The sequence below is a fragment of the Clupea harengus genome, chromosome 2 (assembly GCF_900700415.2).
Source record: "Clupea harengus chromosome 2, Ch_v2.0.2, whole genome shotgun sequence".
NCBI classification, from domain to species: Eukaryota; Metazoa; Chordata; class Actinopteri; order Clupeiformes; family Clupeidae; genus Clupea; species Clupea harengus.
This window is the reverse complement of record NC_045153.1, coordinates 13406439-13420236: the sequence shown is the minus strand read 5'-3', so window position 1 is coordinate 13420236 and position 13798 is coordinate 13406439. Positions and strand designations below refer to the sequence as shown.

The following is a 13798-nucleotide window of genomic DNA, read 5'->3' as shown; positions in this document are numbered from 1 at the left end:
ATTGCTTACATCTGTTGAGGATTTGAAAGTTCATTGAGATTTACATGGACAAATTATGCTTGTACTGTGCTTGCTTGAATGTGTGATATGTTGTTAGGACCACTACCGCAGAAGTTAGTCAATGAATGTCACCACCCGGACACACTGAATGATCTGAAAATAGATACACTTTAGAGGGATATTACAAGGAAACGCTACTGAATCAGCCATTGACTGCACCATGAAAGGTAACTGCTCTAAAATGGAGTCTGGAGTAGGCTCTCTCTCTCTCTCTCTCTGCTTTATTCAGAGAAGCACAGACCAATTGACAAGATAATTTTGAGTTTAGGGTTTCCATCAGTAATCCCCGGTCCATATCAGCTAATTATAGACCCTCGCACACTCAGAAAACGAAAACTTTCACGAAACTAACCTAATGAAATATAGGCCGAGTGATGACATGAGTCAATCTCTCGTGTTTACTGCTTGGTCATGTGTTGGCTACAGGCTAAATAATAGTCCAACAACACAGTAGCCTACCAATAGGCTAGGCTATTTTTTCAGTAGAATTCTTACATTGACACGTTGGTGTACTCGTCAGTAGGCTACTTACTTAGCTATATGATTTAAATTAACATTCGGTTGCTTTGAGGACTGCGTTTTTGTTATTCCACCTTTCTTGTGATGCTTGAATCATAGCGAACCTCCCCTTTTGCAATGCCACGGAGTCACCACTGGGTAGGGCTGGTCGAACCACTGCATCACACGAGGACAGCGCCCCTTAAGGCTGATCTGAAGTCGGCTCTGTTCGCTTGGTGACAAATACCGAAGTGTGGGCATGGTAGGATAGAAACTGCTCCGAGATCAGCATACTCTCAAGGCAGCAGATCTCCATGGACCCTGACAAACTCTTATGAGACCAGCCAAAATTTCGCAGGTAAAGAAACGGGGTGTCTTTTTTCGGTAAGTTTCTTTTGGTGAAGTGATACGATTGATGAATCTACATGTTGAAATAGGCTAGAAAAGAGCTAGACAATATCTGATTAAACCTACCCACAACCGCACCTGACTCGCCATGTTTTGAAGACCTGATGTCCAGCATGAACTGATTGTCCATACCAGAGCCGCCTACACCTTCTGATTCCCTCCTCTGTGTGTTGTATGTTCAACTTCACTTCACATCATATATTATCTCACAGAATTCTGTTTTCAGTCACTGTAACACCTTAATTACGCATGTATCCAGGCATATTGACATCCATTTTGATTGCATAACATCATTAGATTAACGGACTGTTGCTGTTTAGGTCATTCTGGATTCCATTATGTGGACATGTGTTAGCAAAATAACTAAGATACGTGAATATGGTCTGATTGAGTGGGCAAGGAATTGGATGTAACCTCTTAAAAGTTTTCCAAGATCAGCCTAAACCTATTTATTAATGTAGCCTAACAGCTTTCTGGACTTAAAGTGACAGATTGCAACAACATGTATACAGGCATATAATGTGCATGTATCCTGAATGTGCATGCAACTCAAATGTGTCCAGCTGCTTATCTGCAAAACTGATCTTTCAGATCTGATCTGTGCAACCTCAACATGCTTGCATGCATTGGTGTAACGTTGATCTCATAGCTAGCTTGTTCAATACACTTGAGTGAATTTGTCACATTTCTCAATACCACTCGTCATTTTGAACCTCAGAAGTACGACCAACTGAAAATCGCAGGGTGAAGTTACTTATGTCATTTAATTGTTGACCAAAGCGTACTTGATTGAACGTTGTGCGCTTGCGCCACGAAAAAAAGACGAGAAGGATCTCGTTGGCAGTGTCCTCCCACGCGCCAGGAACGTCTGTACGTTTTCGCGCATGCGTCCTAGGATTTATGTCAAGGCACAAAAGTGGCGCTATATCGTTTCAAGCTCGACTCCGGTAAGAATTTCAGAGACGTATTATTGCGATTTTATGGTTAATTGGTCAAAGTTTGGACAACTATTTACGATGCATGTTTGGTCCTCAGGAAATATCATGAGACTCCTCCTTTGTCGACAAGACTCATTTAGTGACGAATTAGCAGTCAATTTTACCCCGCCTGAGATTTTCTCCCCCTCTCTGCCGTGGCAGGGTGCTGTTGCCTATGCTTTCACGTATTGTTTCGTTCGCTCTCTAATGGCGGACGTGAGGCAGTGCTACTTGCGTACCGGAGGGGGCAAATTACAGACTGGGTCGTAAACGTTCATTGAGACGTCCTTCACTGCGTTTTGACTGATGGGAATTCTGTTGTCATGCGCGGACTTTATTGAAGGTGTGTGCTGTGTTTTGGTTATATTTAACTATTTTTAACAGCGCAGTTTATAGAGTGTGCCATGATCTAGCGCCCCTTCGGGTAACCACGTGTATTTTTCTTTGATTGCCCGGGGTTGTCGCCCTGGGGTAACTTTCCAATTAAACGGTATTGTACCCCCATTATGTCTCGAACTTGAGTGTATCAAGGTTTTTGTGGAGTACTTTTCACTCGGCATCTAGAGTTATAATTTGATATGTCAAATGGTTAGGTAATGCGCTGTAAGAGAAGTGTGTTTTCAGTGTCACAGGGAGAGTTGATTGGGTAATGCTAGACTGTAACGTTAGCTAGCTACAAAGACTCTGTTTTTCTGTTTCAGTGAGCATTTTTGAGAGGAGCTACTTTGTTGAGGCTGTTCGACACATATGCCGATATTAGTCTTGAATAATTTGCGATTATTTTTCTGTTATAACAATGGCGCAGTCTAGCAAGCTCTCCTGCCTCCAGTTCGCCGCTAATCCAATGGCTGCATGCGCGAGGAGGCCAGGGGTGGGAACGGAACACTCTTTACTGAAACGCGCTTCATGGTTAGCTGGGTCTACGAACTGATCAGCCTCCTGTTCGTGAACAGTTCAGAGACGTCAGAGTCGACGAGTACGATGTTCTGTTTCCTACGTTAGTATTCCATTAAAAGTTTTAAAACTATCGTCTGTAAGTTTATAATGAACTGAAATGAGAGCTCGAAGACCGAGGCGTGTTGACGTCGGTATCTGATCGCTTTGACAGTGAAAGCGATGGTCCAACAGATAGAACAAGGGTTCTAGCTACCACTGTGTTTAACGACAGTCAAGGGCACGGCCTGGAAAGGCCCTGCTTTGGACCGGAGGCGAAGGCTCTCTTGTAATATTAAAAACGCCACCGGTAGGCGATGAGAGATGACGTTGGTGGAAAAAGACACAGAGTTCACCAGGTAGAACCTAACCAGCGACTGCATCTGGATGTTGTGAAAATTGACTCGATTGTGTAATACATTTCTTCTAATAATAAGCGACAGCTACGAAAGAAATATTGACTTAAATGTGGAAACTTTGTTCAAATTAACACGCCGGGCCAAAATGGAAACCCCAACTGGCGTTAACGTAATATCTGAGCCAGGCTGACTTGTCCATCGCAGGGCGCATGTGCCTTTTCATTTCGTTCTAAAGCGGTGGTGAGTAATCTGATATCTTTACACTTCTTAAATATAGTTGATGCGAATGTATTCAAACCATGTAACGGTTCGAACACTTGGATTTAATCTGGGTTGAATCTTGCGTGATGGGGTCTTTCGAATCGCCAGGTGTATGTGCTTCACAGTTTTTGGTAGATACCGAGTGACCGCAATACGTTTGCGCCTTGGAGGTGCTGTGCGTCAAGGTAGCGCTTTTAGTGCGGTTTCTAGGTCTAGTAGATCATAATTCATGTTCTTAACCGAAGATGCAAAAACTGTGACGAGACTTCACAGCGCTGCATTGCAGTCTTGAAGCCAGAGGAGTTCAACCTCCCCTGCGTGTTTGGCTCAGACGAGGTGTTTTCGACTCGGCCTGGTTTTCGTCAGAATGTGTGCGTGGAAGCTGGCTTCAATTTGCCTCGATGGCCGTACTTTTGTTAAGCTTGGTCCCTCTGCGTTGATTCCTTAGTAGACTTAAACCCATCACTTCATGGCTAGGTGCAAATCCTAACTGGCCCTAACAACCACTGGATAATTTCTGTCCCACCTACGCTCACTGTCTACCCCTACCACCACGACCACCCTTTAAAAAGGTCCCTAGAATGGCTGCCCCAGTAATCATTAGACTCAGTCTCAGTGATTTATTTCTGAACGCCATCCCCTCTCCATGGTGAGCCAAGCACTTATTGCACTCGCAATCGTATGCATGGGCGGTGGTCTTAGTTTGTGTGTTTGTGTGGAGCATAAGACAATGACCAGACCCAGTGGCTCGTGGCTCTGTGCCACTTAGTTGGCCATATGGGCCCTGCGTGTGTTAACACGTGTGATCACATGCAGTTGCAAAAAAGAAAAATGAGCAGAAACACATACACATTTCAGTATCCTTCATTTTTCCTGAGAGTGGAAGGGTACATGGATGTCAGATGACGCTATGGCCCGTGCCCTCCGCCCCTCCCCAGAGAGTTGATTTAGCCCCAGGAGGAGTTTGAATACCCCAGAAGGCCATATGGGCCAGATGTTCCTAGGCAGTGAAATAACTTTTGGAGCAATGGGTATTCAGACGTCAACCTGAAAATATATAATGCGATGGTCGCTTAAAGGTGGGGCTGAGCATGTGCTACTCAGTCTCCTGTGGTGCTTTCAGGTAAATGGTTTTGCAGGCCTGATTGTGATTTTACAGGCCCATTCTAAATTAATCACATTCATAATTATTACATTGCCATTCGTTTGGTGAAATCATAATCATGGAAATGTTTCACTGTCAGATAATTTGGTGATGTCTGCACTGGGGGCGGCTCTCTCTCTCTCTCTCTCTCTCTCTCTCTCTCTCTCTCTCTCTCTCTCTCTCTCTCTCTCTCTCTCTCTCTCTCTGTGTGTCTGTGTGTGTGCTGCAGTATCCCAATGCTTGGGTGTGTTGCCTGTTTTTAGCAGGTGCCAGACAGTCAAGACCTCATATTTGGCCCTCTTGGTCTGTGTGAGGTGGGATTTGCTGATTTGTGTATTTGTATGGACACTGTTTGATAAGAGCAGTAAAATGTCACCTTCAACTGTGCCGAATGTTCAAGTAGGTCCAACCTGACGAAGGTATTCTTTTCTTTAAATCGCTGATTCTTGTCCATCCCATGCGTTTATGACAAGTGGCTCTAGGGATGTCGTTATGACAGTCCAAGTCTTTCTGATGTCTTCCGGATCGTTCTCTTGGCTGATGTATGGAACAAGAAGCAGACTTGACATTGACAGTTTGCTTCATTGCCTGGACCCCGTCCTGTTTTGCCTCTTGTTCTGCCCCACGACAGAGTAAGATGGTCAGTAATATCATGAGAGAAATGGGATGGTGCTGATCGTGGAGTGGTAGTTAGTTCCATTTCAGGACTGAATTGATCGCCTGTGAAAGGCGACATTGTTTCTCAGCAGCTCTGCATTGGGGATTGAGCCAAGATGGCTCCCGTGGCAGGGGAAACTGTGACCTTGTTTCCTCCCGGTTTCTGTGGAGCAGCATGGTAGCTTGGTTGCATGCAACGTATTTATGAGTCTACTAGTTTTTGCGTTCAGTGTATGATTCTCGTTGCACAGCTGAATGTTGACGCACCAGTGCTGTTGTGGTTGGCGTCCTTGATGACGGCTGTCTTGACAGCACGTTGCATAAGCAGGGGTTGAGGAACCTTTTAGCCCTGGTGTGGGTTCTGAAATGTGTCTGTGTGTGGTTTGCGCCTGAAACACAATGGATCCAACCTGATCCAGTCTACCTCTAGCCATACAATCCCTCCAGTGGTGTCATCACTACGGCAACCATGGAGATGCATCAGTGTTAGAGCAGCGATGAGAGGGAGAGAAGGAGAGATGGAGAGAGGAGGGGGGAGGGAGAGAGAGAGAGAGAGGGAGGGGGAGAGGGAGGGAGAGATGAGGGGGAGGGAGAGATAGAGATGAGGGAGAGAGAGAGAGAGAGAGGGAAAGACAGAGGGAAAGAGATGGACGGATGGAAGGAGGGAGGCAGAGAGAGATGGGCAGAGAGGGAGGGAGAGAGAGATGGGCAGAGAGATGGACAGAGATAGAGGGGAGAGAGAGAGAGAGAGAGACAGGGACAGGGAGAGAGGGATAGACAGGGAGAGAGATGGAGGGAGAGAGAGGGGGAGAGAGAGGGATATAGAGGGAGAGATGAGGGAGAGGGATGGACTGAGGGAGAGGGAGAAGGAGAGAGAGGGAGGGAGGGGGGGATAGAGATATGAGGAGAGAGATGGACAGATAGAGGCATAGAGATAGAGAGAGGGGAGAGATGAGGGGGAGAGAGATGGGCCGAAAGGGATTGAGCAAGAGGGAAAGGGAGAGGGAAAGGGTAAATGGGCTGAGTGAGGACCACAGAGAGGAATGGAGGTGGTAGGAAATGACAAACCCCATGAAGTCAAGTTTGTTACAGCTGGGAGGAGCGCTTTAGGCTGAGGTGAAAATGACATCCCTGCTTGCGGTTGCTTTCCTTCATCAAATCTGTCAATCATTCTGCATAATTGCCATACAGAGCATCTCAAGTAAGCTCGGGATGACGTATGTGCTTGTGGACTCCAATTACATGGAAAAGGGATGGTTTGACAACTGCAAGGCTTTGTGTTTAGTCCGGTTAAGGTTGTGAAGTTATTGCTTTGCTGCTTATCTGTGGCAGTGGTAAAGATGGTATTCAATAGAATCTGCCTCAACCTGTATGTGAAAGGAAAGAGTATTAAATCAAAGAACATCATTTGGATTCCTAGTTAGGGTCAATAAATATAATTTCAACAAGCGAACAAAAGTAAAATATGGCAACCAGTTGACGTTGGTTGTGTTTTTTGGATAGTTCATGATAAGCTTTTGGTGACCACATTATAAGCTTCTGTGCTCTTGAGTTTAGCATATCTCTTCAGTAATGAAAAAAATCTGAATGAATCCGTGAATACATTTGTTATTCCATGCTCACCAAAGAGGGTTCTCTTCAACAAATGTAGCATATTATTTTCTTTACTCACTGTTTTCTTTTGTTCAAAACATATTCAGGATCATAGCTGTGAATTTAGAGCCTGCCTTTCCTTTTGGTTTTGGGAAAGCAGGTGTTGGATCAGGTGCCCTTAGGAACAAAGGTTGTGTTTGGGGGAAGGGGGGGGTGCCGTCTGTTTGCCCTCCAGCTGTCACACACTCACCTGTCCCTCCGGGGTCTGTTTTCACCACGACAGGTGGTTGCCTAAGCAATGGACGGAGATTTGGAGTCCAGGTCAGATGTAGAGGGCGGTGGCTTGGCCCCAGAGGAGCCGCAGCAGCTGGAGGAGGAGCCCATGGAGACCACTCCCCCAGAGACCCAGGACACGCCCACGCCCACAGAGGCCTGTGACGACGGCAGCACAGAGGTGGTCGCCACGGTAACGGCCGCGCCCAAGCCAACGGAGGACAATGACGACGACGTGGTACTGGTGGAGGATGTCTCTCCTTCTGGTCAGCAGGGGCCCATCAGCCCCGCCCCCTCAGGTGGAGACGCTGCTGCCACGGCGACCGAAGCCACAGACTGCACAGAGCCCGCTGCCACGGCAACAACACAGACGGCATCTTCCATGGCCTCCGCCTCTCCTCCTCCTGCTGCTGCTGCTTCTGATGCTGATGCTGATGCTGCTTCTGATGCAGCTGCTTCTGATGCAGCTGCTTCTGATGCTGATGCTGATGATGCTGCTGCTTCTGATGCTCTTGCTGATGCTGATGCTGCTGCAACAACGAAGCCCCAGAGCGAGCCCATTGTGATAGATGATGAAGAGGAGGCCGAGCAGAGGGGCTCCTCCTCCTCCTCCTCCTCCTCCTCCTCTTTGTCGACCTCACAGCAGGCTCATGCAGTGCCCTTGAGCAGCACGGAGCCCGACTCGGAGATCAAGATTGCCAGCGTTACCACGCTGGGCACCCCCGCCTCTGCCTCTTCCTTGTCCTCTGCTTCCGTTTCTGGGGGAGCTTCGGCGGTTGCCGCGGCGACAGCAGTGGCAGAAGCAGCAGGCTGTGTGTCGTCTTCATCGCTGGCGACGAGCCCTCAGGGAGACATGAACCTGATGATCACCAGCGTGACGTCACTGCAAGGGGAGGGGGCGGAGAACGGCCTGCAGATCAGCAGCACGTTCAGCCTCAACCCAGATGCTCAGCAGAACCAGACTCAGAACCCAGCCCAGCCCCAGACTCTGGGATCCTCCAGCTCGGCCACCAGCCGGCCCTCGCCAACCTTTAACCCCGGCCGCGTCAGCTCCAGCTCCGCCACCCAGCCCGTGCAGAATGGAGAGACGGGCACGCACCCAAGGCCAGGTAGAGATCGCACCTCTCAAACACACACACACACACACACACACACACACACAAAGAAAAGACCACACGGACATGCCCCATGCACAGAGATGGAGCTTAAGCGCCCTCCTTCTAGGTCAGAGATATAGGCATGCACCAGAGGCCAGGTAGAGACCCACAAGCAAGCCATGCTACACCCCGCGTGCACACACACACACACACACACACACACACACACACACACACACACACACACACACACACACACACACACACACACACACGCGTTTCTGAAGCAACACTGTGTGTTAGGTTGCTAGGCAAACCAGATCCAACTCGCAGCCTGTGTGTGTGTCTCTAACTGTGTAGTCCGCACACTCTAGAGGCCCAAATGCAACACTGCACCACAATGCACAGACATGTTTCACACTTGCCCTTTGAGACACACTGTGGGGAAGGGGTGTGTGCTCTGCAAGAGGAAGAGAGCATGTCCCCAGAGCACGGTGTGTAACGTGTGCTCTTGTCAGCTAGTTACACAGACCTGCGCTACCAAGGGCTTGATCGGGTTGATCGCTTCCATGTATCTATACAGTGGTTAGAGCTAAGTATAGTATAGTATATCCGTTGGATGTTTGATTTTTAGTGGTTGTTTGTGTGTGTGTGTGTGTGTGTGGGGGGGGGGTTGCATTTCCTCTCTCTCAGCAGAAGCCTGATCCAGACCTGATAGTGGTTTAATGCTGGTTTGAACATAGATAATCAGAAAGATAATGAACTCCAGGGGTGCGTTGAAACAAACACACACACACACACACACACACACACACACACACACACACTGTAGCATATTTTGAGTCCAGATGATTCCACAGTGGAATGCAGGCCTCAGAAGGTTGGATCAGAATGGCCATTGCGTCATACACATTGGATGTTTTTGCTCTGGAGTGCAACCTTTTGATTTTCTCTGCTCTGTTAAGACTAAAAATAAGTTGGCCTAGAAGACCTATGGAGACAGGGCGTACACACATGTATACACAAACGCTCATGCTGCCCTACACACACACACACACACACACACTAGGGCTGCCAACGAATATTCTAAATTCGAATATATATTCGAATAGTTGTTAAAAATAGAATTTCGAATGTGAAAATGAATATTCGAATGTAAAAAAAAAACAAAAAAAACAGCGGCAGCACTGTCTGCTTTGCGGGTGGGTGCGCGCCTGAGATCAGGGACAGGTTACAGGAGTCTCACTGTCTGGCACAGAGTCACTGCTAACAGTTGACTTCCGAGATGCAGAAAGTGCAGAATCCAGCTTGACCGCAGCAGAGAAAGTGATTGTAATCCCCAAACATCTAAAGAGTGATGTCTGGAAATATTTTGGATTTTGGTCAGTTGATGTTAAACTTGTTGAGCCTACAGCTAAAGTAGTGTATAAGCTATGTAAGCTAGAGTTAGCTTACCATTCAACAACTAGCAACTTGAGGCTACTGTCGCTACACAATGGTAGTCCTTTGGGGGATCGTAGTCCCTCACATTGCGCATGCGTCATTTTGCGACACTGTCGACAGCGAAGCCGCGCGCGCATACGTCACAACGACAGATCCGTTTTCAATCATGGAGAAAAGCGACGAAAGCCAGTTTTTTTGAAAACATGACCATTTATTTAAAAACAAAGAAGATGTCACAGTTGACAAAACAGATGAGGTGGAGGATCAAAAAGTCTCTCCCCAGTTTCGTTTCATATGTTGACGTAGAGCCTTATGCTGTTAGCCGTTTACAACATAATTAAATATAACATTAAATATACCCACATTATGCGTTAAGACAAGCCCCATATGTTGACGTTTAAACCGTTTACAACATTATTAAATATTACGTTAAATAAACCTACATTATGCGTTAAGACAAGCCAGATATGTTGATGTTGAGCCTTATGCCGTAAACCGTTTGTGTCTGAGCATGCGCAATGTGAGGGACTACGATCCCCCAAAGGACTACCATTGTGTAGCGACAGCTACATCTCTACATTTTGGAGATGTAGCCTCAAGTTGCTAGTTGTTGAATGGTAACCTAACTCTAGCTTACACACTACTTTAGCTGTAGGCTCAACAAGTTGCCTCACTGCTGACAGTTGACTTGGTGGAAGATGGCAGAAAGTGCAGAACCCTGCTTGACCGCAGCAGAGAAAGTGATTGTAACCCCCAAAAATCTAAAGAGTGATGTCTGGAAATATTTCGGATTTTGGGCAGTTGATTGTAAACTTGTTGAGCCTACAGTTAAGTAGTGTGTAAGCTATGTAAGCTAGCGTTAGCTTACCATTCAACAACTAGCAACTTGAGGCTACATCTCCAAAATGTGCATCCAAGTGAATATGGCATAATATGTGGAACTTCAGCAAAACAGCCACGTCTGGATACATATTTTGCGCCGTCCGTCACAAGTTCGTTGCCTGCGGCACGACAGGAGGCTTGCACGCAAAAATTGATTTCGTTCATATGGAAGGACATGAGGCCGATCAGTGTCGTGGATGGGATAGGCTTCAGGGAGTTCTGTGAAGCACTGGAACCGAGGTACCATATCCCTTGTTGTCGTTCATTTAAACCGCTATGCGCAGAGAGCGCGACGGTGCGGGAGAGGCAGAGAGAGGGAGAAAGAAAGAGTGCGTGTGTGCGAGTGTGTGCAAGCTCTGCAGTCTTGGCCATTAGTTAATTTACTTATTTTTGTGTAGGTAATATGTTGTTAAATATGTTTAAACTTAAATAAATTACCTATACAAGTAGTTATGTCTCGTTGTATTAATTTGTCCTGTTATTGACGTGCCTAATGCGCAACCAGAAATTCGAATATGTTCGAATATATGTGTTTTTTTAAAGCGAATATTCGAACGTCATTTTTGAGCAATTTTGACAGCCCTAACACACACACACACACACGCAAACAACAGTCCAACAGACATTCTTATGTTTTTGTTTTCTGGTGATGGCCATTCACCTCAGAATCTGGTTTTAGATCTCCTCACATGTATGTGATAACTGCTTGTTTCATGTAAGATTGCATGGGGAAAGTCACACATGTATTTACCAGAAGAACACATACAATGGCAGCTGAGATGCTTAACAGATGAGCATATGTGTAGGGCCAATGATTTTCCGTTACAAAAAAATGCATTTTCCGTTTCACATTTGGTGAATTCCGTTTTTTTTTTCCGTTTCAGCTCATTTTGTTCACCCTGAGGTAGATTGATGGCTTAAAATGAGTGAATAATATGTGCCCTTCTTAGATTGTTGTTTGCCAGCCATCAACAGAACAGAAGACTAAACATTTTTTGTTTTAAATGCGATTGGGAAGACGAGCGCGTGAATGTGACTGAATGTGGCTTTAGCGGAGATCTGTGGGTCAACCGTTGAAAAGGGGGGCGTGGCCGGAGCAGAGTTCAGCGCAGACGTGACATTTTCTCAGTGGTTTTGTTCTTTAATTAATGTTTGTTCATCGTTGTTGTGTTTATTTGAAAGAAATATAGTCTTGCAGCCCAAAATACAGGGGAATTTGGGCGATTTGTATGCACAAAATGATGTTTCCGTTTCAAAGTGTTCATTCCGCGAATTCCGTCCGTTTTTCGTTATCGCGGAAAATCATTGGCCCTATATGTGAGTGATTACATGCACACTACCAACCATGAGGGCTCTTACCCAAATGGTACCAGTGGCGTTGTGGATGCCCTGCATATATGAATAGATTCCATTGTTCAGCCAATTTTCTTTTGTGTGTGGGTGTAATTCTTGGTAACAGTCACATTAGATAAGAATCAATGTTTTATTAGGCTAGTATTTTAAATGACTATTTTGCTGTTGATGGTCTACTAATGTAATGAGTCGACTTCAGCTTTTGAGCTTGTAGTTGATAAATTGAATAATGATGTCCCTAGAAATTCAAACAGTGTGTGTGGTGTGTGGCTGTATTGGCAAAGGGGTTGTGACCTCTTGAGGTGGAAAGTGCAGTAGTTACTGTGGCTGATTGCAGAACAGGAAGCCTGAGCTTGGAGCAGTTGAAGCTCAAGTTGAAGTAGACCTTCCAAACTTGAATGCCAGAGCTAGAGAGCGAGGTCATGACCCCGAAGAACCAGAACTTTGGTGGTGGTGAAAGAACCTTCTGTCACATTCTGTAGATTCTGTAGAAGGGTTGCAAAAAACAGCCTGCCCTTTTAACATAGCCTATTACCTTATATGGTATGAAGCTTCCTGAATATGCAAAGTCATGAGCTCATGTGATGCTTGAAGAGCAGTACTTATGGGGGCTCATGAGTCTGGTGACTGGGCCAAAAAACAGGCCACCTGATTGGACTAATCGTACTCATCATGTTCCAATCAGATTAGCTCCCTGCACTCTCTAGCCCCTTGCATTTTGGGTGAGATGGCTTGGCTGTGTGAACCAACGGGGAGAGGGGCATGGGGGGCAGGAGTGTGGACTGGCAGGGAGAGGGGAGTAGGGGACAGGAGTGAGGACTGGCAGGGAGAGGGGCAGGGAGAGGGCTGTGGGGGGCAGGAGTGAGGACTGGCAGGGAGAGCGGCGTAGGGGACAGGAGTGAGGACTGGCAGGGAGAGGGGCGTGGGGGGCAGGGAGAGGGGTGTGGGGGGCAGGAGTGAGGACTGGCAGGGAGAGGGGCGTGGGGGGCAGGAAAGAGGACTGGCACTTGGATGATTCTGGTCATTTCGCGTTTCAGATTCAGACCCCCTCGTCAACCCCTGGGGGAGTAAGTCAGTGAGCAGATGCCTGTTTCAGTTCTGACTTTTAAGGGTCCTTTTCAAAGAGGAAGGTCACTAAAGAACTGTGTTGTAATAGATGCTAATGGAAGAGAATTCTGTATTCCTTTCTAGATTCCCGTCTCGGATTTTTACTGTTGAGTCTCTGATCACTGGCTAATATTTGGCCCAGATTCATCATAAGGGTCGTTCTCAAGCTTGTGTTTCAAGTGTGTTTCTTTTTTTTTAATCACAGTTATAGAGGTCGACCTCTAAAAAATGAATACATTCCTTATTTTGTCAGCTCTCTGTATATGTATCCTGCCGTTAAGTATCTGACATTTGTAAAAAAAAAAAACGCAGGGAGCGCAGGCATTAAATGGCAGTGTGATATTTGGAAAGACCGTCACAGAAAGGCTATGTAGATTAGCAGTGTACAGTGCCCTCCCAGTGTCATATTTAGCAGTTAGGATCTGGCATTTCATAGCAGGTTGGTGGGCCAATTTAAAGGTTCTGTTCAAATGATATTTTTCATATGTGCGTGCATAGTTAAGTGTTATGTCATACAAGACCTTAGAGGTGAAAATTAAACCTTTTCTACTGATGCACTGCAGTCCGACAATCCAATCTTCTCCCAGACAGGCCTGTCTTTGGCCCTGACCCTGTGTTCTGTCTGTCTGTCTGTCTCACCTGACCCTGTGTTCTGTCTGTCTGTCTCACGGCTCCTTGCATCACGTCTCTGTACATGATGTGCTATAGTAGGAGCCTACGCTCTGCCGTCGCTCCCTCCTTCTCAGCGTCTGC

General features: G+C 46.5%; 1 protein-coding gene across 8 annotated transcripts in view; it reads left to right on the top strand.

Annotated features, from left to right (window-relative positions):
• Positions 1-834: 834 nt before the first annotated feature.
• Positions 835-13798, top strand: part of zmym2 (zinc finger, MYM-type 2) — a 28387-nt gene continuing 15423 nt past the window's right edge. For 2 of the 8 annotated variants that reach the window (XM_031583308.2, XM_031583270.2), the window contains exons 1-2: positions 1777-1913; positions 7174-8272. In XM_031583308.2, coding sequence (XP_031439168.1) covers positions 7189-8272 — 1084 coding nt within the window. In that variant the 5' untranslated portion in view covers positions 1777-1913; positions 7174-7188. The other 6 variants (XM_031583289.2, XM_031583295.1, XM_031583276.2 and 3 more) reach the window with 6 other exon arrangements.